At 37.9% G+C, this 27,192-nt stretch overlaps 1 protein-coding gene across 1 annotated transcript in view; it reads right to left on the bottom strand.

Annotated features, from left to right (window-relative positions):
* Positions 1-26,704, bottom strand: part of LOC127637804 (transmembrane and coiled-coil domain protein 3-like) — a 51,336-nt gene extending 24,632 nt beyond the window's left edge. Inside the window, exon 1 of the mRNA XM_052119081.1 lies at positions 26,457-26,704. Within this exon, the coding sequence (XP_051975041.1) occupies positions 26,457-26,495 (39 nt within the window). The 5' untranslated portion in view covers positions 26,496-26,704. The remainder of the gene's footprint in view (positions 1-26,456) is intronic.
* Positions 26,705-27,192: the final 488 nt, after the last annotated feature.

Raw genomic sequence — 27,192 nt, 5'->3', positions numbered from 1 at the left:
AACATCCTCGCTCAACGCGAGAGCCTACAGTGCGGCTGGACGCGCTGCCTCCGCCCTGCATGCGATGGCCCTCCTGCAAGTCCACCAGGCCAAAGCTCTCAGAAGCATGCATGGGGGTGGACCTGATCCTGATGTGCTGCAGGAACTGCGCTCAGAGACCGACCTCGCCCTGAGAGCGATGAAGGCCACAGCGCAGGCACTCGGACAGACGATGGCCACCCTAGTGGTCCAGGAACGCCATCTGTGGCTCAATCTGGTCGAGATGCGTGAGGCCGACAAGAACCGCTTCCTGGACGCACCTGTCTCCCAGATTGGCCTTTTCGGCGACACCGTCGAGGACTTCGCCCAACAGTTCTCCGCGGTGAAGAAGCAGACGGAGGCCATCTCCCATATCATGCCCCGCCGCAGACCTGCCGCTACATATAGCGATATATACATTTTTGCAAATGTTTTTATATGTGTCTATAAGTACAATTCCCTGCAGTTTCCAGGCACTACAACAACTGTGTGTTTTATAGAGCTGTTAAGCAGTGACGTCAATTTTGCTCAAAACATGACTTCAATGGCTGATTATGACTTTATAAACACTTATTTTTATCTATTACTCAGACCCTGCTAAGTTATCAAGAAAAAATTATACATTTCATCGCTTGTATTACAGACCCACCTACATATATACACTTATTCCAATTTGGTTAGCGAATGTTGAACTTTGGACTCTGAGGACCGTGGCTCAAAACCAGAAAAGAACTCAAGCTGACACATGGCACGACAGAGACATCAACATGAATTGACATGGTTTCTTCAGAAAATGTGCTTTTCATTTTGCTTCTTCATTTTAAATCACTATCGTTTAAGGTTAGGTTTTGGTTAAGCGTAAGGATGTCTGTTTTGTTAAAGTCTAATTTCTCTTTTCAGACACTATTAGTTAAGTTTAGAGTAAAGTTTTAGGTTAAGGAGGTATGTTTTATTAAAACCTCTGTAAGGCTGACATCAAGAGGTCGTAAAAGTAAAAGAACTCTGCGAGAACCAAGTCATAAAAACTCTCACACAGAAGAACATCTTCACCTGAGTCAACACATCCTACTGTGCAAGGACAATAAAACACAAATCTCACATCTGACCTCTACCTAACCTTAGGCCAATTTAGGCACAAACATCTGCCCCCCTCCTCATCTACATGCAACAAAATATAATATGTGATGTATACAAATAATGTAACTAGTGTAACATGTTTGGAATCATTTAAAATGTCTCAGTGCGTCTGGTATTGTGCTCTTATTCCCAGGTTTGTAAACTTAATGACAGCAAAGTTATATGGTCTTTGCCAAATGCTTTATAATTCTGGAGGTCTGTCTCCATCCCTGCTTGTATGTTAATGAAGTATGTCCCCAGGACTTCCAAACCTAACCACTCCCAAAATCCCCTTTGTCCATGGTTTGGGTATTTAAGGAAAGGCGACACATTGCTCAGGGCTCTCTGTAATCAGACGATCCCAAACAGTTTACTGTTTGTAGTTTATTTCAGGTGATTGCAATTCAAATTTCTTATGTTTTGATAAAATGTCTAACTTTGACTTATCACTGTCTAATTGGAATTGGAATTGATTATGTTACCTGGTCAATAAATTGTCAACATTTGATTTTATTCTGACTTACTCAGTATGTTTCGTATGTTACCGCAAGTCTGCGTCAGATTAGTGACGACTAATATTTGGCATCGATTCAAGTGCACTTGGTTTGCAAAGACAAAAAGGGAATTTCCGTTTAGAACAGCAAATGCTGCGTGACCAATCTAAATTCGGGTGTCTTACCTCTGTTTTAATTTGATGTTTCTCCAGATAAGTGTACGTGGGAAACCACGCATGGCCAATCCAAAGCTATTATAAGAGAAGTTATGTTGGTCAACTTACATCTTTAATAGTGGCCGTGACCTCTACTGAAGAAAACGTTAAGTTACATTCAAGTGTATGCAATGCCATGGGGCTATACTGAAGTATCTTTGATTGTGTATACGTGAACGTAACCGATCTCAGGTATATAGCAATTACCTCTGTTTGATGATCCAATACTGGCCGCTTGTGATCGTGAGACCCGTGGTGTAGAGAAAACACGCGAGGACCTCAAAGCGACATAGTTTCTTAATCTAAATGTGTAAAGTATAATTAAAGGAGTTAAAGGAATAATCAAACATTTGCTCACTTTTAATGATACTCAGATTTCATTAAAAACCTTTTTCATTTATGGAGTCAGATGAATAAACGAGGTAATACATAAGAGAAAATGTATTTCATTTAATATTGTTGTGTTGCGTAACAAGAAAGACAGTAACGCGCAGAGACCTTCACCTGTATTATTGGAGACCGCCATTGGACCGATAAACGGGCTTACACCTCCATCAAAAACTCACATTAAAAACCTTGTCTGATTAACCTCATTCAGTTTTGATGCCCCCCTTCTGAACATTTCACTTGAAAAGTGCAGTCAAACATATTAAGAAGCACATAATTTCAGTTTTGCAAAAACGTTGCAATGCTCACGTCATGAGACCAGGCTGAAAAAAATTGTTTCATCGAGTCGTTCACCAACGAAACAATGGAAGTGAACAAGAATGATTTCTTTACTTAAAATACAAATTTACGAACGAAACACTACTAGTTTTGGGTGGAGAACAAAATGGGCAATTTTTGTCTGATTAGGCAAGGCAATGCAAGGCAAGGCAAGTTTATTTATATAGCACATTTCATACACAATGGTAATTCAAAGTGCTTTACATAGAAGAGATTAAAATAAGAATAAAAAATAAGAATAATTGAAACAGTTTAGAATAAAATAAAATACAGTACAAACAGTCGGACACACAGTGGCACAGTGCTCATTCAGTAAATGCACAGCTAAACAGATGTGTTTTGAGTCTGGATTTGAATGTGACTACTGTAGGAGCACATCTGATCTCTTCTGGAAGCTGGTTCCAGCTGCGGCTGGCATAAAAGCTAAAAGCAGACTCTCCTTGCTTAGAGTGAACCCTTGGTATTTCTAGCTGATGTGATCCTAATGATCTGAGTGATCTGTTGGGTTTATATTCAGTGAGCATATCTGCAATATATTGAGGTCCTAGCCCATTGAGTGATTTATATACCAGTAATAATACTTTAAAATCAATCCTAAATGTAACTGGGAGCCAGTGTAAAGACCTGAGGACTGGTGTGATATGTTCATATTTTCTGGTTCTGCTCAGAATCCTGGCAGCAGCGTTCTGTATGAGCTGCAACTGTCTTATGGTCTTTTTGGGAAGGCCAGTGAGGAGTCCATTACAATAATCCACCATGCTGGTGATGAAAGCATGCTCAAGTTTCTCTAGGTCTTGACTGGAAACAAAGCATCTAATTCTTGCAATATTTTTCAGATGATAGTATGCTGATTTAGTTATTGCTTTGACATGACTACTGAAACTAAGGTCTGACTGTAGAGACACACCAAGATTTCTGACTTGATTTTTAGTTGTTTGACCCCTAGCGTCAAGGTATGCATTCACCTTGAGAACGTCATCTTTGTTTCCAAACACAATGACTTCAGTTTTGTCTTTGTTTAACTGAAGAAAGTTTTGGCACATCCAACTGTTAACTTCATCAATGCATTGGCACAGGGAGTCAATGGGGCTGTAATCGTTAGGTGATAGGGCTAAGTAGATCTGTGTGTCGTCTGCATAGCTTTGGTAAGCAATTTGGTTCTTTCTCATTATTTGGCTCATTGGGAGCATATACAGGTTGAACAGGAGTGGCGCAAGAATTGAGCCTTGAGGGACTCCGCATGTCATGGACGTCCACTCAGACTTATGGTCTCCTATACTCACATAATAACCTCTCCCTTCTAAGTATGACCTGAACCATTTTAGGACCATCCCAGAAAGCCCCACCCAGTTTTCCAGCCTGTCAAGAAGTATGTTGTGATCAACAGTGTCAAATGCAGCACTGAGGTCGAGTAGTACCAGTACTGATAATTTGCCTGTATCAGTATTTAAGCGAATATCGTTTATTATCTTTATGAGCTGTCTCTGTGCTGTGATGCGATCGGAAACCAGATTGAAAATTGTCAAAGTATCCATTTGAGTTCAAGAATTTGTTCAGCTGATTGAAGACAACTTTTTCAATGATCTTGCCTATGAAAGTAAGATTTGAGATCAGTCTATAGTTGCTTAATATGGTCTTATCCAGATTGCTCTTTTTCAAGAGGGGCTTGACAACTGCAGTTTTCAGGGAGTTTGGAAAACTCCCAGAGAGAAGTGAAGAGTTTATCACTTCTAGGAGATCTGCTTCTAAACAGTTGAACACACTTTTGAAAAAAGATGTGGGAAGTGCATCAAGGGCGCAGGTTGATGTTTTACGGTTTCTTCCAAAATTTTGCCATCAATTTCTTTGAGATCAGACATAGTAACTAATTTCTCAGGTTGTGGTTTGATTTGTCTGACCCCAGCACAACTCAAGGATGTGCTGATCACCTTTCTGATATTATTGATTTTTTTCAGAGAAGAAAGAAGCAAACTCATTGCACTTGCTGTCTGAGAGCAATTCACTGGGAATCTGGCTTGGGGGGTTTGTCAGCCTCTCTACAGTCGCAAAAAGAGTGCGTGTGTTGTTTAAGTTGCTGTTTATAATATTCGAGAAGAAAGTCTGTCTGGCTTTGCCTAGTTCCATATTAAAAGCATGGATGCTGTCTTTGTAGATGTTATAATGGACTATAAGTTTTGTCTTCCGCCACATGCGCTCTGCTTTTCCACATTGTCTTTTCATATTTTGCACTGCTGTTGAGTTTCTCCAAGGTGCTTTTTGTCTGCCACTCTTCTTCCTGACTTTCACAGGAGCAATATCATCAATTACATTTTTAACTTTTGAGTTAAACAGAATCAAGGAGAAAATCAACAGAGTCAGCAGATATACTTGGTGTTAAAGATATAGCCTTCATAAATAGTACACTAGTGTTCTCATTTAAGCATCTCTTCTTGACAGACACAGATCTAGCTTCAATGGCAGGAGAGATCAATATATCAAAGAAAACACAGAAATGATCAGACAGTGCTACATCCTTAATAACAATCGATGAAATGTTTAGACCCTTACTGATAAGTAAATCTAGAGTGTGTCCATGATTGTGATTAGCACCAGGATAAACGTTAAAATACAATTACAAAAGTATAGACACAAACTTTACACACAAGACTGTGTACAAATACACAGTGAGATCAGATTGTAGAGAATCGAATAATTGAAGGTGAAAACCTGGCCAGCAGGAGCCATCTCTGCTCTTCAGGACTGTTTTGAGTGTACTGACTGGCACATGTTCAGGGAGGCTGCAACATATGGCGATTCTACCAACTTGGAAGAATACACAGCATCAGTGACCAGCTACATCAGCAAGTGCATTGATGGTGTCAATTTCTCCAAGTCCATCACCACTCGCTCCAACCAGAAGCCGTGGATGACTGCGGAGGTGTGCACGCTGCTGAGAAGCCAAGACTCTCAAGACTTAGGCAGCCCTAAGAACAGCTAGGGCCAAACTGTCCCGGGCAATCAGAGATGCAAAGCGCGCACACGCCCAGAGAATCCACGGTCACTTCCAGGACAGCGATGACACGCGGCGCATGTGGCAGGGCATCCAGGCCATCAACAACTACAGGACAACATCAATTGCCTGTGACAAAGATGCCTCCCTTCCAGATGCGCTGAACAACTTCTACGCTTAGTTTGAAGTGCAGAACGACGTGGTGGCGAGGAAGACCACCCCTCCTCCCAATGACCAGGTGCTCTGTCTTACCACGGCGGATGTGAGGAAAACTCTACGTACAGTCAACCCACGGAAGGCTGCTGGACCAGACAACATTCCTGGCAGAGTGCTCAGAGGATGTGCAGACCAGCTAGCAGATGTTCTTACTGACATCTTCAACATCTCTCTGAGCAGCGCCATCGTTCCAACGTGCTTCAAGGCCACCACCATCATCCCCATGCCAAAGAAGTCTTCAGTGTCGTGCCTCAACGACTACCGTCCCGTCGCACTCACACCAATCATCATGAAGTGCTTCGAGAGGCTCATCATGAGGCACATTAAGACCCAGCTGCGCCTCTCACTAGACCCACTGCAGTTTGCGTATCATCCAAAACGTTCAACGTTGGACTCTTACGTTCGAATGCTGTTCATAGATTTCAGCTCAGCATTCAACACGATAATTCCTCAGCACCTGATTGGAAAGCTGAATCTGCTGGGCCTGGACACCTCCCTCTGCAACTGGATCCTGGACTTCCTGACTGGGAGACCTCAGTCAGTCCGGATCGGGAACAGCATCTGCAGCACCACCACACTGAGCACTGGGGCCCCCAGGGCTGTGTGCTCAGTCCACTGCTGTTCACTCTGCTGACTCACGACTGTGCAGCAATGCACAGCTCGAACCACATCATCAAGTTCGCAGATGACACAACCGTGGTGGGTCTCATCAGCAAGAATGACGAGTCAGCATACAGAGAGAAGGTGTAGCGGCTAACAGACTGGTGTAGAGCCAACAACCTGTCCCTGAATGTCGACAAAACAAAAGAGATGTTTGTTAACTTTAGGAGAGCACAGGGTGAACACTCTCCGCTGAACATTGACGGCTCCTCTGTGGAGATCACCAAGAGCACCAAATTCCTTGGTGTTCACCTGGCAGAGAACCTCACCTGGTCCCTCAACACCAGCTCTATCACCAAGAAAGCCCAGCAGCGTCTCTACTTTCTTCGAAGGCTGAGGAAAGCACATCTCCCACACCCCATCCTCACTACATTCTATAGAGGGACTATTGAGAGCACACACACATGTTGGTCTACCTATCATTATGAGGACTTTCCATAGACATAATGACTTTTATACTGTACAAACTTTATATTCTATCCCCTAAACCTAACCCTACCCCTAAACCTAACCCTCACAGAAAACCTTCTGCATTTTTACATTTTCAATAAAACATTGTTTAGTATGATTTTTAAGCGATCTGAATTATGGGGACACTAGAAATGTCCTCATAAATCACATTTATAGCATAATAACCTTGTAATTACCAGTTTGTAACTTAGGGTAAACGTACCTAATATGCACACTGCCATCTTTGAGCTCAGATTATAAAAAGAAAAAGCAATGTATTTTCTTATTTGATGTTTTAACCAATTGATGTGTTTGTTACTACATACCTCCTGTAATTTTAAACCAATCAGACCATTGCACACTGAGATATGTGTATCTATGTGTTCACACTGTCTGGCGGCCATTTTGAAAGCTGTCTGAAAACTTTCACCAGAAGAGGAGCCCCTCAAATGTGCATTTTTTATATGTTTAAGCCTTTATTTTGGGTAAGTACATCTACTTATTGCAAAATTTAGAGATTAATGTTTAGACTTTTACATATTTTAACCTGGAACCTGGATGTGGAAAATAATTACAGTTAGATCTAAAAGATAGTTTTAGCAACATAGCACAGATGCTACAGAACATAGCCAGCTTACTAGCTGTATAAGATTGTGTGCTACACTAATATATTTCTTTACAGGCATTAATGGCTTGTACTTTTATATCCATAATATTATAATTGTACATTTTATTGATAGTCTGTGGTTTTAAACTGCTGTAATTTGTAAAGAATTAATATTATTGTTAGGTGAGCGTAAAGGGTGCACTACTATGAAATCACACAACTTCAGTGTGACATCAATTAGAAAAAGCATAATTTCATAGATATTGTCAATAATAGTTGTTCATATTCAAATTGGTATAAACTTAATACATGACCTAGATTATTTATTTAGCTAAATATTTTCTTTTAAATTTCATGTAATATTTATTAATTAACAAATAGTTTTTGCTCCAATTAAGCACAGTGTGCTCCCTTTAAGCTCATCCACATTGAATGTCTATGTAAATACTTCATAATCAGACTTATAATAACTAATATTATACTAGACTAATATTAACTGATGGTTGTCACCAAGTTAATCTTCATAAAAAGATTAATAAACTTATTTTCACAGTCTTGTGTCTACGTGACGAAATTTCTGAGCAGAGGTCCTGCTAACACGTATGCCCTGCCAGTGCTAGACAAAATTGAGGATGTTGAGAAAAAATTCATTCTGTGTAAGGCACAACTAGAGGGTGCAGGACCCTTCTACTTGAAGAACCACCAAGAGATAGACGATCTCTACAAAAAGAAGAGAATATGAATAAGTTGACATTATGAAGAGGCTTCATAATGTGGCTAGTTTCTGTGTTCATCTCCATGAATTAAATGTTTTATTGGTTTGTTTTGTTATTTAATTGTTCAATATGTGTTACTTTGCTGAACGTGGACTAGTCTAGATGTTGCAATTAGTTTGAATGACACGTCACTATGAATAGGATAAGCTACCTGATCAAATTGAATGCCTTGTTGCTTGATTTTAGTGTTCTGTTTTTTTGTGATTGACTCTGTACCTTCAAAAAAACCTTTTTTCAATCATTCCTTAAAAAGGTTGTTTAAAATAAACAAGATTTTATAATAAAACTTGTTGTGAGCTTATTGGGAATAGGAGTGTGCTTAAAGGGTACACAAAAGTACCCATTAAGCCCAGTCAGACTTTTTGCATTTAATGATGTACATTTTAATTTTATTGCTTTTGTCATTTAAAATAAATAAAATATTGTTGTTTAAGACATTTTATTTTAACATAACTTTTTTTACTAAAACCAATATCCTGTGCCCTAAAAATGTCTCAATGTAGATTTTGGTGAGCTTAATATTTACGTTTACCCTACAAAATTGTCCTCGTAAATCACAAAAACACGCACACACGCACACACACGTCCTGAGTTGCACTTTAATTACTGTCACTTTATAACTGTCTGCTACCTCAATAACTGCTATGTGCATAGAACACTATCTCAAAGTATGTTATGTTTACGTTTTTAGAAACTGTCATCTTTTTGCACTACTGTGTACTGGTCTCTGACTGTGCCTATTGTCCTGTTCATTGTCAGAAATTTCTTGTGCTGTCCCATACTTTTTGCATGTTTGCACGTGCACTTTATATAGGTATATATATATATATATATATATATATATATATATATATATATATATATATATATATATATATATAGGTATTTTATATAGGTATTTCATTTAGTTGTGTAATCTCATATGGTTCTGTGTTTGTCCTATGTTGTTTTTATGTAGCACCATGGTCCTGGAGGAATGTTGTCTCATTTCGCTGTGTAAAGTACTAACTGTATATGGTTGAAACGACAATAAAAACCACTTTACTTGACTTGAAATATAATTATTATTCTCTATGGTAATTGACAGCATGTGACAGATGTTGTCCGTACATCTTAACTTGTATTGAACCCACAATATTTCTTTAATTTTATTTGTTTCGTTGAACGATATAAACTAACATTGTCTATCTGTCTTAAACGCTTAAGAACGGTAGGTATTTGTATTCTCATAAACAGTACAGCACAGTACAATAAAGGCCTGACTTGGGTAAGAAGTTAAACAAGGAATGTGTGAACAAAGATTTAAATCCAGATCAGGATTATTATTCAAAAGGGAGAGAGAGAGAGAGAGAGAGAGAGAGAGAGAGAGAGAGAGAGAGAGAGAAAAAAGATTAGAGTTAGCATGTGGCCAGTGGAAGTGGCCTCATTGCAGGCTTGTCATGTGAAGAGCTCTCAGTACAGAACATACCCCTGTTCACATGCTCTACATAATGCTGAGGGCTGCAAAATACAAAAAAAGTGAAATTCTCTGCATAAAACTGAAATAAAAACTTTTCTAATTGAAATTTTGCACATCACAAATAAACAAGCAAAACATGAAAACAGTGCAAGTACAGTCTGCATTCAAATGAGGAGTGTGCGTGTGTGTGTCAGATGGAGAGTGAAATGAAAGAGGAAATGAAAGAAGACAAGCAGAATAAAAAAAGAGGGTGAAGCACAAAGAGCTGAGATGGCAGTTTAACAAGATGTCAATGCATAAGTATTAGGGCTTGGTATTGATATACATTTCCCTATTTGATTCCAATTCACAAGCTCTCAATTCGATTTGATTACAATTTCGATTCAATATCGATTCATATGGGTATATTTGGTTACAATGTCCATTTTGCTTACATATGAAATAAATGCTGTTAATTATAAAGGGACAATTCTAAAATATTAAGTCAACAAAGTATATTTTAATTAGTTTTTCCATCAAATTGGTCAGATTTTAGCTTTTGAAAAATGCTTAAATTCAGTATATTCCATCAATAAATGTCTTGAAATTGCATATATATATTTTTTTATCATCATCTTTTGACACATTACACCGAACGAGTCAAACCAAACTTTTACCCTTAACATGCAGTGAAAGGATCTCGGTACTGAACTTCTTTACCACTATACTAAAACATTTGTGAACGAAATGTGAAAGTTTACCAGCCAGTGGCTAACCACATTTTTACTTGCATAGAAATTTGGTTGCATATGCAAGTGATTTATTTTTTGAGGGTTGCCGCTAGAGTTATAGCGGTTCCCTGTAAAAAAAACTAACTGTTCGGTTCGCCATCCACGGTTCAGTGAGAATTGGCACCATGGTTCACCTCAAGTTTAATGACGCATCTGGAGCACAAGGTTTGGCGAACTAAACAAAGCATCAAATAGACACACACAGTTAAAAAAACTGCTAATGCACCTGAATGGATCTGTTAATGGGTACGTGCCACCTGTGTTTCACATGGGTCAAATTGATGACACCAATGTTCTGCACACGTTGTGTGTACTTGAAAATGGCAAGCGCCAAGCAGAGAAAACATGCCACTGATAGAAAAGCCCTCTGCGCTATTCAAGTGTCCTGTCTGGGAAAATTTTCTTTTTGCAGTCAATTAAACAGCGATGATCAAGAAAAGTTTAGAAAACAGGCACTGTTTGCAGACATTGTTCGATGCGAGTGCCGTATACTGGTAATACACCGATATATGATTAATCATGTCTGCCGATAACACCCAGAGAAATATAGCACGTGGTCCACACAGCCACAGATGAGCCAAAACTGCACAAACTCCCTTCCATTTGTAAGCAAGCACTCAGTGTTAAGACTGTTAAGATTAAAACACTCGAGCTGCGACATCCTGGACCCTTCTCATATCCATATTAATAGCAAGGTTCCTTCTATAGTGATGTACAGCTTCTGACTGTTGAACATATGTTGAGTTGAGTTTGAAATGCACTTTATGTTGATGCATGTAGCGTAATAGTGCAGATATTAAGTAAAAAATGCTGAGTGAAGCCATTCCGGACAGCGCGTTACATCTGCCAGGTTTCCAGCTGTTCAGAGTGGATCACATTGTGGAGTTGGCCCCAAGAAAGACCAGAGGCGGCACGATGAACCCATGGGAGTGAAAGTGGGAATGCAACTGACTTCCGAAACATTGGTATGGTTTCCTTTAAGGCTGCAAGATTGATTGAATTAAGACTAAAATAGCAATATGGCCTTGCGTGACTACTAAACCACTTAAGAATGTGTATACATGCTAGGCGAAGTTGAGCCACGAAGTTGAATTATCCAGGTCTGTTAAAGCATTTACATGACAAAGGTGAATTATTGTTTTAGTCTAAACATACTTACTGGTCTAGAAAATTTAATCTCAAGACCCATACAGTACATTCTGTTGGGTATGGCTTCATTAAGACATTTTTGACCGCTATGTTATGAAAAAATGACAAGGAATACTACTCACTTTTTAACTCTGTAGTGCAAAAACCGTTGGGTCCAGACATAGTCTACAGCAAGAAATGCACGCCGAAGCTTGCAGTGAAGTGTTCCAAAATTTGTCAGATGCAATTCATAACATAACAAAACACAAGCAAGCACTGCATTCTCAACTTTGTCTCAAGGGGCATTATACCAAACATGAACATAAACAGTATGCTTCCATGGCGAGCTTCTCTTTCAAGTCAACTACTGTCATGACGGAGCAACTGTTTTGAGAAAATATTGCTAAGAATGTACATTAAAGTAAATTTGTATGCAAATTTTAGAATATAGCATAAAAAACATGCTAGATGGAAACGCCAAAAGGCAAAAAAAGTTTATTTATAATAATTTTACCGCAAGTAATATATTACATGTATTAAAAGATTCAAAGTAACTTCAACTTCTATTAGCATTTCTAATTTGCAGCAATTTCCCCAGAAGTGACACTTTTGTTGGGATGGAAACGCTGCTTTATTCGCAAATTGTTTTAGCAATAATCAGATTTTTGGCATAATTTAAATTCACAACTTGGATGGAAACAGGACAATAATCCTGTTTGTTCTTAAACACACACACTATATCTATATCAGGCCAGATTCATGTAAGATAGTGTAAAACAGTTAAAGGATGGGCAAGGAGGAGGTGAGAACCGGCTTGTCAACATAAATAATAATTTAATAAGAAACTTAAAACACAACAAAAACAAACACACATGCCCGTAATTCTCTCTCTCTCGAACAATCGTCACCGGCCGCCTTTATCCCTCGCGCGCCTCATCAGGCCTATTGGGGACCGGGCGCGCAATATTCCGACCCGGCCCCGCCCCCTCCACTCCACAGATAGCAAACATTGATCTAAGATCAGCTTTCAACCCTCATAGAAGAGCTAATCTTTTTTTAACAAATCTAATCCTGAAATCAAAACTTTTAAAGGGTTTACTTTCTTGTGTGGTGAAACAGGTTTTTCTATTGGCAATCTTCCAGGCTTAACTGGCTTAACCACTCACACGGGCCATAACTATACATACTTTAAAAAGTTCATTGTGACGTAGCAGGATACCTGGGATTGCATTCATATAGTAGCTAGAAGCAAACTCTACAACATAATTATTACATTTTTTTAATATGTTAAATTGGAGATCGATTCCCTCAATAAGGTCACTGGCAACACATTACACAGCAGTTAGACTGACAGGAGTTGTTCGGCTAAACTCTAATCCAGTAAAAAGCCTCCAGCTTTAGAGGTTATGTGATAAAACCAACATCAAACCCACAAACAGCTCAAATACCTTTTCAAGCAAAGGGCAAACCCTCTTTTATATCAACTTGCATTAATTTACTACAAAATATCAAATCAAAATAATACCCAGTTAAAATGTAATTCTGTGTGGCTGACTGCATATCTTGGCTTCTCCTTGTCTTTCTTCTGCACCTCTGGAATGTGTCGTAGGAAACAGTTAATGCAGCAATGAGGAAGTCATAAAAAGAAGATGAACAAAACACTGCTTTCTAGAAGTTTACTCTAGTGTTTTATGCGTTCTCTTTCCCCCTTCAGGTCCACTTATAATGTTAAAGCTGATGTATGAAACTTTTTCAATGTTGAAATAGTCTACTTTCTCATATCCCAGCTTAATATGCAGAGACAACTATAATTAAGATATTTAAAGGTTTATTTTCTCTAAACTGTGACAGACTGATCTCACTGTGAATTCGATGACAGTAGGTTGAAAATTCTGCTTCTGAAATTGGTCTGTGCTTATTGAAATTCAAACGACTGCCCCCAGTAGCCAAAGCTGTCTTGTTGAACGTACGGGCACGTGTGAGCTCCAGTTTCTGGGTGAAATGTTCACCGAGTGGTGACCAAAAGAGAGTTGTATTTTAGTTGTAAATTATGTTATACAGTCTACCGTAATAGATATTTTAAAATAGAAAATGTCATTGTAAAGCGAAAATGCCACCTCCGAATTGCACTCACCAATGTTAATGTGAATTCGATTATTTCCTGGTTCCTATGGGACCACAACCTGTCTTGGAGGCTGCTCGCACAACATGTTGTTATTAGAAACGCTAAACCAGGGCTCGGCATTAACTCTTGTCCGCTTGTCTGGAACAATTGAATTTTTGAAGGGGCAAGTGAAAGAGAATTTTACTTAACCGGACAAGCAGACTGATTAAAACATCAATAACAAAAAAATAACCAGCTATATTTGTGATTGCCTGGGCTTGTGTCACTTATTAGAAAGTTATTATTCATATTCTGCTGTTGAATCAAGAGCACATCATTTTATAATTTGCAAGAGATCTAGTAACAGCTGCGCCGTTTGATTGAAAAACACTGAATTTTCTTGATTTGTATTTTTTATTCTATTATTTTTAATCTATTTCTAGTTATTGCTGTTTTTTTTTATTTTTATTTTATTACTGACTGTTTACTTAAGAACTTGGAACATCGTTCTTCCATAATTAACATATTAATTAGTGTTATTATTTGTTGTGGTTTTGAAGCTGGTATTGAGAACCGTCAAATTTCATTACAGACTACTGAAATTTTACCAATACTTTTAGAAAAATATACAACATAAACTTTGACATTATGAAATGTCCTTTTTTCCTTTTGTCCAAGTGAATGACCAATTTACTTGTCCGGAGGACAAGCACATGACAATGCTTAATGTCGAGCCCTGGCTAAAGGAAAATGTGTTTATGCTCGACTTGATAGCAAAATGTGGATTTCTGGTGTTGATTTTTTCTTCTTTAGGTCCACTTATATGTTAAAACTAACATTTACAAAGAGATATCACATCCGTAATACCAGTTTTCCCCATATGTTCTTAGGAGTGCCAACCCTTCTACATTCTGTGGTTATTATTATTTCTGGATTGTGCATTTCAATTAAGTGTGTTGTCACCCAAAAAACAAATTGTCCACATTTGTCACGTCCGTCACGCAAGCTCAATTCCAAATCTACATCCAAATCTTGTATAGACTGAAACTTTTCTGTTGTCTGAACTGTATCTGTAGGGGTCTATGATTATACATAAAATAGTTTGATATAAATGGCAAGAAGTACTTTATATAGGAAGTTAATTTTCACATTTTCACAAATGTCACATCCATAACGCTGGTCTGGAACAGCCCGAAAGCTGTTTGAAAGCAATTGTACTTGATCAAGCTAGTGGCGCAGAAAATGCACACTTCAGCACACTTTTTCCCACAAAAACCACATTTGGTTTTGCAAGAACATTTTCCACCCTCACACTGAATGCAATGCAGTAAGATTCCAGCAACATGCAATCTGTCCACACTGAACACGAAATTCAGACCCAATCATAATCAAATCATATCTGACGTGTACTGTACTGTTATGTTTTTGTTCAGATCTATTCAATTATTTAAAAATACATACAAAAGCAATTCACAAAAGACCACCACTGAATACACCTCTTCTATGATGAGCATGAGTTCAAAGTCATTTTAATATTTTATTCTGTGGATTAAATTAAAAATGTCATGTGGTGTAACCATCTAAAAGACGGTTTAAAAAAAAATCCAGGTCTCACTTAAAGCAAAAATTCTTGAAAAAAATTTTGGGCATGAGTATTGGGAAGTAATCTTTTATTATTATTTCTTAAAAAAAAAAAGCACAGAAACAATCTTATTTTAAGATATGATTAAATAATATTTGAAACACTTTTGTCCACCAGACCAAAGTCAAGTGGTGTAACCAACATGTAGGCAGCACTTTTGTTGTCATGTGACAAAACAATAAAACAGAGAAGACCCCCTTTAGAACCTCTTAGTGGCTTAAGTTAAAAAAAACATTATTTTGTGTTTAAAATGTTATAAAAAGGCATATTTTGTTCAGATAATTTGGTGTAACAATGAATTATATATATATATTTGTTAATTGTAAAAAAAATAATAATAATAATCTTTTACATTCACGTGTATTAAAGTAAACTTTTTTAATACCTTTTGATTGTTACACTATGAAAGCCGAAAAGTGGCAATTAAAAAAAATGTCATTTAAATTATTGATCTATTAATTGGAAAATAAAAATGTGAACAAATAAAGCGATTTATAAATGGACAAATTAATAGACATATTTAAATGTGTTTAATTTATTTTTTAAAATAGAATTATATTGAGCAATAAAACAGCACATTATCAAGTAATTTTTAATGCATCTTTGTGCACGTTCGGGGAGGGCCGCACTCTGCATTTAACTTCAGTAGGGACAAGTTTGCCATTAACTTCTGATGCCTTGTGTCCATTTCTTTTGCATGGGCTTCATAGACCATGTAAACCTCTATCAATAGCTGTGCAATGACAGACCGTCTTAGATCTCCTTCGAGTGGAAAATGTGAGTGGTTAAGGCATTTTTAAACTAAATTGTCAAAAGGATAAAGAAAAGCCAAAGTAAAATGAAAAAGAAAAGCCATTGGTAAATAGATGAAGAAAAGCAATTGCAAAATGCTTCTTTAAAATGCAAAATAAAAGGTGCATTTAAAAATTACTTATTATTGTGCTATTTTATTGTTAAATTGAATTGAATTTTAAACATGAATTAAGTACTCCATTTAATAATGCACAATTTAATTCTTAAATATAATAACATCTTTAATTGTCCATTTATAAAAAGTTTTTTCACATTATTTTCAAATTATTCGATTGATTCATTATTTTTATTGGCACACCTCGGCTTCAGCAGATATGGAATGGCAAATGGAAAAATAATAGTCAAATAATCATGAAAAGCAATTGCCAAATGCTTTTTAAAATGCACTTTAAAATGTGCTTAATGTGCTGTTTTATTGCAAAATATAATAAATTTTATTTTTTTTAAATAAATTAAATAAACATTAAAATGTGTCTATTTATTTGTCCATTTATAAATTGGTTTATTATTCACCTTTTTATTTTCAAATTAATAGACTGATAATTTATTCATTTATTCTTTTTTAATTGGCACTCCTCAGCTTCCATATTACACCACATGACATTCTTAAAGTCATTAAATCAATTTGCTTGTAGAAAAGGCTATAAAAAAAAAAATGTCCCCAAAATTTTGTGAAACCAACATGGACTCAATGATTACATTTCCACAAACTTGACCCATGTGTTTTAAACTAGATATTTAAAAATTCTAATTTATCACTTCAGACAACCTTATTTGTCAATGACCCAAGAATTAAAACTCTGACTAACAGAAGAAATACCTTTCATGCATCACATATGTTTGGACACACAATTTTTGCCACTGTGCCTTTAAGATGTCTTTCTTTTCACTGCTGGAAGCCAAAAATAGCACAACGTTTGGTAAACTTTCCCTGTATCTTTCTCTTACTTCTTAGTTGCTTATTTTTTATAATAAGTTATTTAGAAATATTAGGATCTATCCTAGTTCTGTAATGGACTGGACACTTGTCCAGGGTGTTTTCCTGCTTTCAGCCTGAGATGGCTGGTATAGGCTCCAGAACTACCCGTGACCCTACATAGGACAAGCGGCTATAGAGAGTCTCTATCCTACTTCCTCATTACCTCACAATGACTGGGTGAACCAAGTTTCTGAATTCCTTATAGGCATAGTTGACATGTAAATCTGGCCTTTTAACTGTTAATGTATTAAAACATTTTAATGTTAGAAAACAAACAATTTGCATCTTTTTGCAAAAGCATCTTAGTTTTAATAGTCTTTTGGAATGGGAAGCAAGTTTTTGGTTCTAATCTAAATTACGGTATGTTTTTACAGTGCAATGAACTCTTTTTAAATCAAAATGTTGAGGAAATGTATTTTGTCATGACAAGACCACATTATAACATGACTCAAACAATTATCAAAGAGGTACATTAGATGGACGCAGTTCTTCCATTTATAGAAACAAATTAATTTAATTTAAATTAGGCCTAAATTGAATAAAAACACACTTATACTATACAAAGAAAGTTTTAAACTGCATTTAATTGTCACAGTTAATGTGGTCAGTTAATCTTATTTCTAGATCAGGTACTGAAACCCACAACAGACTTCTCAGACATACAGCAACACATCCTTATACCTGCTTTAAACTGTAAAAGAGCCACGTGGTTCTTGGATTATTTCTTAAAACAAAAAACTAAAGAGTTCTGGGACACGGGACATAACCATACCTTAAACACAGAGTAATACGTTATCAAACTGTTGTTACTTCAAACACGCATATCTGCATGAAGACACTCGCATAAAGACTTGGGTGTATCCAGCACATGGGTCATGCAGGAATTTGCTAAGTCTTGCTTGTCACGTGACTAAGTTCATAGAAAATCAAGGGCTGCAGGGCAAAGACATGTAGGTGTTTGTATTTTGAACTACGGAACCCGTAGATTGTACTGTAGATATGTTTGATGATGCTCAAGTTTCCCTGCAACAAACATGCAAATGAATTATACAAACACACATGCTGGAAACAAAGATGTGATGACAACAGATCAACTTCCTGTCTCTTATCTGTACCTGCTCAAGAACTGAAACTCTTCAATAAATACACTTTGTTTTAGTAAGCAGTAATAAACTTGTTGCAACACCACAATTAAATCATCTGATTGCAACTAGCATGTGATTTTAGAGGAATGTTGATTACACAGAAAATAACTTGGACTTGTTCCTCAGTTTGTGAAAACTAACAAAAATGCAGCCTAGTCTCACAGAATGAACATTACTTAAAGTACATTTTTGCTAACTGAGCTTTACGTGCAGCATTCTGCGTTTCTTGTGAAATGAACACTAGAGGCGCTACAACAAATTTGTGTTTTATTTACCTTCAACGGCTTTCAATGAGTACAAGGCTTATTATGATTTTATAAACACTTTTTTTCCCCTTTTTCACCCAATTTGGAATACCCAATTCCCAATGCGCTTTTAAGTTCTTGTGGTTGCGTAGTGACTCGCCACAATTTGGGTGGCGGTGGATGGATCCCAGCTGCCTCCACGTCTGAGACCATTAACCCGAGAGCATATTATCACATGGCTTGTTGAGCGCATTGCCTTCACGGCATCCACCGCATAATAAATGTTCAACTCACCACGTGCCCCCATCGAGAGTGAACCATATGTGAGCAACCACGAGGAGGTTACCCCATGTGACTCTACCCTCCCTAGCAATGGGATAATTTGATTGCTTAGGAGACCTGGCTGGAGTCACTCAGCACGCCCTGGGATTCAAACTAGCGAACCCCAACTGAGCCACTGAGCTACCCAGCAAATGACTTCCTGTTTTTGGTCCATTTAGACATCTTTGGTCCATGTTGCGTTCATATATCAATCAAACCTCACAAGAGCTTGTTTGGTGTGTACCAAGGTTCGGATAGCAGCGTTCACACTTGTTCAAATAAACCACACTAACAGAGCAATCGCACCAGAGTTAGTTTTAATCGAACCAAACCTGCCAATTGTGAACACACCTTTAAAAACTTATTCCAACGTGACAAAGCTTGCAGTAGCTCACCTGATAGTTTTGGATTTTGGACTCGGAAGACACGCAAGCTGACACGTTAAATTAAAGTGTCATTGAAGCAACACATAATGAGAAAATTTTCTTTTCATTTTGCATTTGCTTTTAGGACACGATTGGTTAGGTTTAGGTTAAAGGTTATTGAGGTTCATTTTAATCATAAAAACCTCCATCTAACATTCACATTTAAAACCCCTTCTGATTACGACACCATTTCACTTTCTTTTGGCACCCCTCTCTGGACAATTTACTAGGAAACAGCAGCTAAATGAGTATTGATGCACAAAATTTAGTTCTGGTCACATTATTTTCAAGCGATCAGGCTGCAAAAATTAGGTCTACAGTGGAAGTCTATGGGGCAAATGTTTCAGAGGGTTTAAATCTTCAGGGTTTAATACAAGTTAAGCTCGACAGCATTTCTGGCATAATGTTGATTACTACAAAATAATGATTTTGATTCATCTCTCCTTTTCTTAAAAACAAAGCAAAAATTGAGGTTAGAGTAAGACACCTACAATGGAAGTGAATGGGGCCAATTTTTGGAGGATTTAAAGACAGAAATGTGCAGCTTTTAATTTTATAAAAGCACTTTAATTCTTCTGTTAAAACGTAATAATATTTACGGTTGTTTTAGGGTTTGCGGCATTACTTCAATCAAATTTTCCATTTAAACTGCTCAATGAGGACTTAAAGACATAACAGCATAATTTTATGTAACAACATAATTTTATGCAAAGCTGCTATAAAACTATGCATTGTGAAATGTGCTATAAACAAAATTACGGCTTTGTCATATCAACAAAATTGTAAAATTGTATAGAACTACACAGAAAAGGTAAGCAAGCGATTTTACCACACTAAAATTGTGTTAAAACACATATTGTTTATTTCTTGTGGCCTATACTTTTAAAACAGTGAGTATTTAACGTTTACAGCTTGGCCCCATTCACTTCCATCGTAAGGGCTTCACTGACAGAATTTATTAAACTATGGTCCCATAATGTGCCTGATGTGGTCTTCTGCTGTTGTAGCCCATCCGCCTAAAGGTTTGGTGTGTTGTGTATTCTGAGATTATATTTATCTCACTACATTGTTCAGAGTGGTTATCTGAGATACTGTAGCCTTTCTGTCAGCTCGAACAAGTCTGACCATTCTCCATTGTCCTCTCTCATCAACCAGGCGATTCCATCTGCAGAATTGCAGCTCACTGGATGTTTTTCTTTTCTTTTCTTTTTGGCAACATTCGGAGTAAATTCTAGAGACGGTTGAGTGTGAAAATCCCAGAAGATCAGCAATTACAGAAATATTCAAACCACCCCGTCTGGCACCAACAATCATTCCATGTTCAAATAACTGAGATCCCATTTTTCCCCATTATGATGGTTGATGTGAACAACTGAAGCTCCTGACCCATTTCTGCATGATACTTTATAACATTGCACTGCTGCCACATGATTGGCTAATTAGAAAATCAAATGAAGTAGGTGTACAGGTGTTCCTAATATTTTTTACTGACTGAATGGTATCTGTGGTATGTTTATGTGGAGGAAAATAAACACATCAATTTGTTAATATTGTCTAAATCATCCTTGTAATGTGACTGCTTTTTGTTTTTGTTTGTTTTTACAAACTGAGGGATGCATTGCAATGAATTAATGTAGTAATGAACAACATGTAACATATTTGGTCAATTAAACTTGTACCGAACACAGAACATCCTGTAAATTCATTTTCCATGAGTAAACACACAGAGTCTCTCTTATGTTATAGTAGGAAGATCTAAAATACCAGATCCACCCTCATCCACAAATCAAGTCTTCTTATAGAGGACTCTGGGGCACAGCCAGTTCTACAATCATATTTACCCACACACACACACACACACACACACACACACACACACACACACACACACACACACACACACACACACACACACACACACACAAGTATGGCTGTAATTTATGGCAACGAGAGGACACAGTGTCACTACAGGGACAGAAACTAATAACTCAGATACGGAGAGATTGCAAGCCACCATGTAGACAGCTACATCAATTATAACGGGAACGTGGTTCAATCTGCCGATCTTCAGACATGCTACGCATGCTGGCTTGGGGGATTCCTTGTGTTAACCTGGAAACAACAGGAATGCAGCACAATTATGTCCATCACAATGTCCTCAGAAGAACACTTATGTTCCTAAGTGTGTTTTTATGTTTGTGTTCTATGCTTTGGGGACAGTGTTGTTCCCAGAAGCAAGCTAAATCTGACAAAACCTCCCTTCTTTGTGGATATCCCCAGAAGTAAAAAATTATTAAACAAAAATTGTATTTTGAAAATGCAACAAGCTTCCTTGTAAGGGGAAACTGACATAAGCTTTAAGTGAATAACTTTATTTGAAGTCTATGATATATACATTTAGCTATGTAAACTTTCTATTAGGCATCATAAATTGGAAAAACACGGATGTTTAACAACAGTTGACCATCATACAATCTCAATGTATGCTTTAGCTTGAACTGTCATTTAATCAGTCTTGATCAATACAAACCGACAGCTTCACTAACGCAATGCCTTTATGAAACATCAGACTGCGCACAAAGCAATTCTATTACGAAAGGATAATCGAATGAGTTTTGTCTTCTCCATCCATTAACGACAAGCTTAATAATACATGAACAGCCAGATACTTTCAAGACAATCAATTAGGCCTATCAGCACCCCCTCCATTCACTCAACACTCACATCTGTGCTAACGGCATATAAGTGTGTTTTCACTGAAAGCCACATTAAAACAAATATACTGAGAGAGCTCTTAATGCAATTGGTTTCTTCGTTTAAAGGGGTAGTTCACCCATAAATGAAAATTCTGTCATCATTTATTAACCCCAATGTCGTTTAAAACCACTATGACTTTATTTCCCCACAGATTTGAACACAGATTTGGGCAGAATGTAATGAAAGTGAATGGGGACTGTGGCTTTCAAGCCCCCAAAAGCACCATAAAAGTATGCTATATGAATCATACACTATATTCTAAGTAGAGATGGGCTTATTTGTTGAGCAAATGCTGTGCCAACTATAGCATAGATACTAAACTAAACTATGTACTGCTTCCAACCAGCATTTATTTAGCATGAGAAAATTAACTTTCACTAGTTGAAAGAGATTTATTTGAGCTACAATGACAAGTCAAAAAAATTTTGGTTTACCCAATTCAACTAGGTTCTCTCTACACAAAGTGTTTGTGTTGAAATTGCATAGTAATTTTAAGTTAAGAAAACTAATTCCAAACACATGAAACTATGGTCCAAAATTAAATAAATTTCAGCCATATAGCTATTTTATTTTAATTTTTTTGTGTACTTCCGATGCTGATGTTGTATCAGGATGATTGATACTCATATCAAAAATTATACTAAAGATTTTACTTAAGTGATTTTATTATTTATTTATTTTACCCCATTTTTCTCCCTAATTTGGCATGCCCAATTCCCAAAACCCTCTTCTTCCTCTTGGTGGCGCAGTTACTCGGCTCAATCCGCTTCAGAGATAGTTAGCCATGCAGCTTATCACGTGGCTAGCTGAGAGTGATACCAGAGATTTAGTGCATGTGGAGCCTCACGCTATTCACCAACTCACCATGCACCCCACCGAAAGCGAGAACCACCATAGAGCAACCATGAGGAAGGTAACCCATATGACTCAATCCTCCCTAGCAACCAGGACAATTAGTGGCCAATTCCAGGGGTGGCCATCCGCATCTTTGCTCGCTAATACCCAAGCCCCTCAATTATTTATTTACCATTAAAACTATTGCGTTTCATAAGATGTAATGTCTCAAAAAAGTATCTACAGTGCTGTTAAAAAGTATTTGCCACCATCCTGATATCTTCTGTTTTTGTAAGGCAATCTGAGTAAAGGTGAGGTCTTACCATCCACCGCATCGTGGTGTGCCGCTATAGTGGCCACATACACCTTCAAGGTGTACAACTACCTCGAAGAGGGAGCCCTGGCCCGAGTGATCGTGTCTACCATCGCCGGTGGTTCGCTACTTAGATCTTCCACGTCCCGTCCAGGGGCCAGACGTGGAGATTCCAGAGGTCTGGTGCGCGGGTGCCAGAAGGTGCCCCGTCCCTGAGAGAGGGCTGTCACGAGGAGCACGAGTTCCGGGCCAGTACGGCACCACCAGGATGACCTGTTCCTCATTCTCCCTGACCACGCACAAGAGCTGTGCTAGCAGCCTAATTGGGGGAATACATACTTGCGCAGCCCCTGGAGCAGGCATGTGCCAGCACATCTGTGCCAAAGGGAGCCTCGGCCAGGGAGTACCAGAGCGGGCAGTGGGAGGATTCCCAGGAAGCAAACACGTCGACCTGTGCTTAGCGAATTGACTCCAGTTCAGCTGGACCACCTGGGGTGGAGTCTCTGCTCTACCCTGAGCATCACATGCCGTGACAGCAGGTCCGCTGTACAGTTAAGGTCGCCTGGGATGTGAGTGGCCCGCAACGACTTCAGTCACTGTTGACACCAGAGGAGGAGTCAGCGGGCGAGTTGTGACATGCGACGTGAGCGTATGCCCATTGCGCACAGCGCCCCTGCCTAACTTGGAGGCGTCTCCAGTAACAACGACATGCCTGGAGACTTGCTCTAAGTGGACAATTCCCGCAAAAATGCAAGGTCTGCCCAAGGGCTGAACATGTGGCAAAAGGGAACAAAGGATTCTCTTCCCGGCCTTCACCGGGGGACGGAGTGGTCTGTGTACAGCTCTGGGGTTCCAGTGGGCCTCTTTGTCCCTGCATCACTCCTGGGTCAGGACCAACCATGTGAAGCTCTTTCAATGCCTTAGCCTGGTGTACTTGCAGGAGGGCCATAGGCAGGGCAGAGCTGGCCTGTCTAGCGGTACTGTAAGCCTTGGCCACCAGAGACGACGTAGACTTACAGGCCCTGGATGGGAGTCTCGGGCGATACAGCCAGGTGGCAGCATTTTTTTTGCTGGCACAAGTGTGGAACCAACTTATACACCTGAGGAATCTCCGTATACACCCTGGCCACCCCACCATCGAGGGTAGTGAGAGCGGAGGAACCCAGTAGTCAGGTACAGGCAGTAAAAGGTGCCCGCCATGACTTTGTGAATTCCTCGTGCACCTCCGGGAAGAATGGAACCGAAAAAATATTAAAGTTATGGAGTGGCCTAGTCAAAGTCTTGACCTGATTGAGATGCTATGGCAGAACCTTAAACGGTCAGTTAATGCTCGAAAACCCTTCAATGTGGCTGAACTAAAGCAGTGCTGCACAGAAGAGTGGGCCAAAATTGCTCCACACCATTGTGAAAGACTGATCTCCAGTTATCGGAAGTGTTTGGTTGTTATTGTTGATGCTAAAGGTGGCACAACCAACTATTAAGTTTAAGGGGGCAGTTAGTTTTTCACATGGGTGATATAGGTGATGGATAACTTTTTTCTTTAACAAATATCATTATCATTTAAAAACTGTATTTTGTGTTTACTCAGATTGCCTTTAATTTATGTTAGATTTAGTTATTTTTGAAACAATTTAGTATGAGATGAACACAAGAATTAAGACCTATTAAAAGACTGAAAGTGTTCTGTTGTTGTTTATAAATGATAAACAAAATTAGATGTTTGATAATTAGCCGTTTAGGCCTATAAAATAAAGGCTTTATGTATATGTAAAATAGCTAAAATTACATTTTGTCCTCAGAAATCGCAAAATAAAAATCTATTTAATTGAGGAATTGGGATCGATATCAGCAATGCTGACCTTGAAAGTTTTACGTGGTATCGGATAAAATAAGTTGTATTGCCAGTCCCTGCTTCATTGTGGTAAATTATGACAGAATTGTAATTCTTGGGCAAACTATTCTTTTAAAAAAAATTCTTTCAAACTATTCTTGGTTTCTTTCCCAAACCAAGAGCTGGCCTCGTGTCCAAGACTTTGAAACCAAGCCACACTGTGGGTGCAGCATCACTATGGCACACACACTGTTTTAGTGCCAGAGGTCAGGGGCACTCTGGGACACTGAAGCACTTGTTCTGCATACAACAGCCCATCTCAGGTCCCGAGCACATGCCCCAGCACGCCACCATCACCCTAGCAATTCAAATGCATTTCAAAGAGGTTTAGGTGTGCGTGTGTTTAACATATACTTGGAATTTTTACTTCCATGAATTTAAATATCAAAATAAACTCCCTCATTTATGGGTAAACACCAGTATAACTCGGTTTAAGTATCCCTATTGTCTGATTTAATAACTTTGAACACACTGTTGAAGGCGACACAATTTGTAGGCGATAGTTGTTAGTAGTAGTATACAAGTATATTATATCTCATGTTGTTTTTCATGTTATACCATTACAAGACAATAATTCCTAAAGGAATTCCATAATAATTTGGAATCTAATCCTAAATAGATCAAATACGAATCTACTGGACACAGACTGTTAAAGGATTTTTTATTTGATCCTTTAAGGTTCGGTTTCAAATTATGATAGAAATTCCATTAGCATTTCTTTACCATTTTTGATGAGACTTGTATAAACATGAAGACATTTTTGCCTGGGAATGTCATAAATATGAAGAACATGGGAAGTTTTTTGAGTAAGGATACTCAAGCACAGATAATGCTGATGAAATGTAGGGTAATATACAGTAGAGATTAAAACCGAGACATTCGAACTTTAAATCTAGCCTATATTCCTATTTTGTAATACTATACACATTCTCAAAGCGTAAATGCAGTTTTAACAAAGAACCCTTACGAAAATGAACCATGCTTTTAATATACCATAACTATGGTATTTGCAGTAAAAACAATAGTAATAATTCAAGCAGGAAAACATGGTTAAACCGAAACATAGTAACAATAACATGGCAAACAATGGTTAATTTGTGGCATCAAAAGCATTATTTCAATCATTTAAAAAAAAGTTACTGCTGCATTACTATAGTAAAACCATGGTTATGTGTTAAATACCATGGTAAGCATGAGAGTGAAGGCTCGTAAACAATAAAATTACAAATATAAAAAGCAATAAGAGATACAACAACTGAGATGATACTAAATAATTAATCATACATTTGATCATAAGGTATCTCGAGCACAGTGGATCAGATAACATGCTGCATAGATTAAAAGAAGACTCGTGTATAACTACCATTTCGCAGTGTAAAAATAGTGTTCCTCTCGAGTGCATGTAAAGTTCTGTCGGCGATGAACATAGTTCAGTCTGCTCGGTCCTGAGAAACTGGACTCTCGCCCGCCTGTTTACGGTGGTTCGGTCGCGGGCGCCGCGCGCGCTCTCTCCGTAGAGATTCCTCTCTTTGTAATCTGCGCGAGACACACACACATACACATTCACTCACTAGCTCAACCATTGTGCACATTTATCGAGATCGAGATCGAGAGAGAGAGAGAGAGAGAGAGAGAGAGAGAGAGAGAGAGAGAGAAGGGGGCTGGAGCCGATACTGTCATGAAGCAACCGCCATTTAAGGGGCGGTCCCACAGGTGGTAATTTGTTTTCTTTTCCATTAATAAAAATTAAACTGATATAACTACACATACAAACAATACTTCCATGCATTTAAAATGTTAAATATACAAAATGCTAATGTTATAGATGAACATGATACGAAATCATAACATTTAAATGTTTGTATATTAATTTGGCTATTTTTTATGTTTTGTACACTCAAAAAATATATATATTTTCAAGATTTACTCATTTCAATCACATAACACATTTTTATCAAATTGAGTTTCGTAAACTAACCAAATTAAATTAATAAAACTTAAAATATCTAAGTTTGTTTTTACTCAATTCCATTTGGTGAAATTTTGTGATGAAAATTAAGAAAATCCTTAAAAACATTTTCTGTAGCTTTATGAAGCAA

Source organism: Xyrauchen texanus, chromosome 45 (genome assembly GCF_025860055.1).
Source record: "Xyrauchen texanus isolate HMW12.3.18 chromosome 45, RBS_HiC_50CHRs, whole genome shotgun sequence".
Lineage (NCBI taxonomy): Eukaryota > Metazoa > Chordata > Actinopteri > Cypriniformes > Catostomidae > Xyrauchen > Xyrauchen texanus.
The sequence above is the reverse complement of the archived record's forward strand: the minus strand, read 5'-3'. Positions and strand labels throughout refer to the sequence as shown.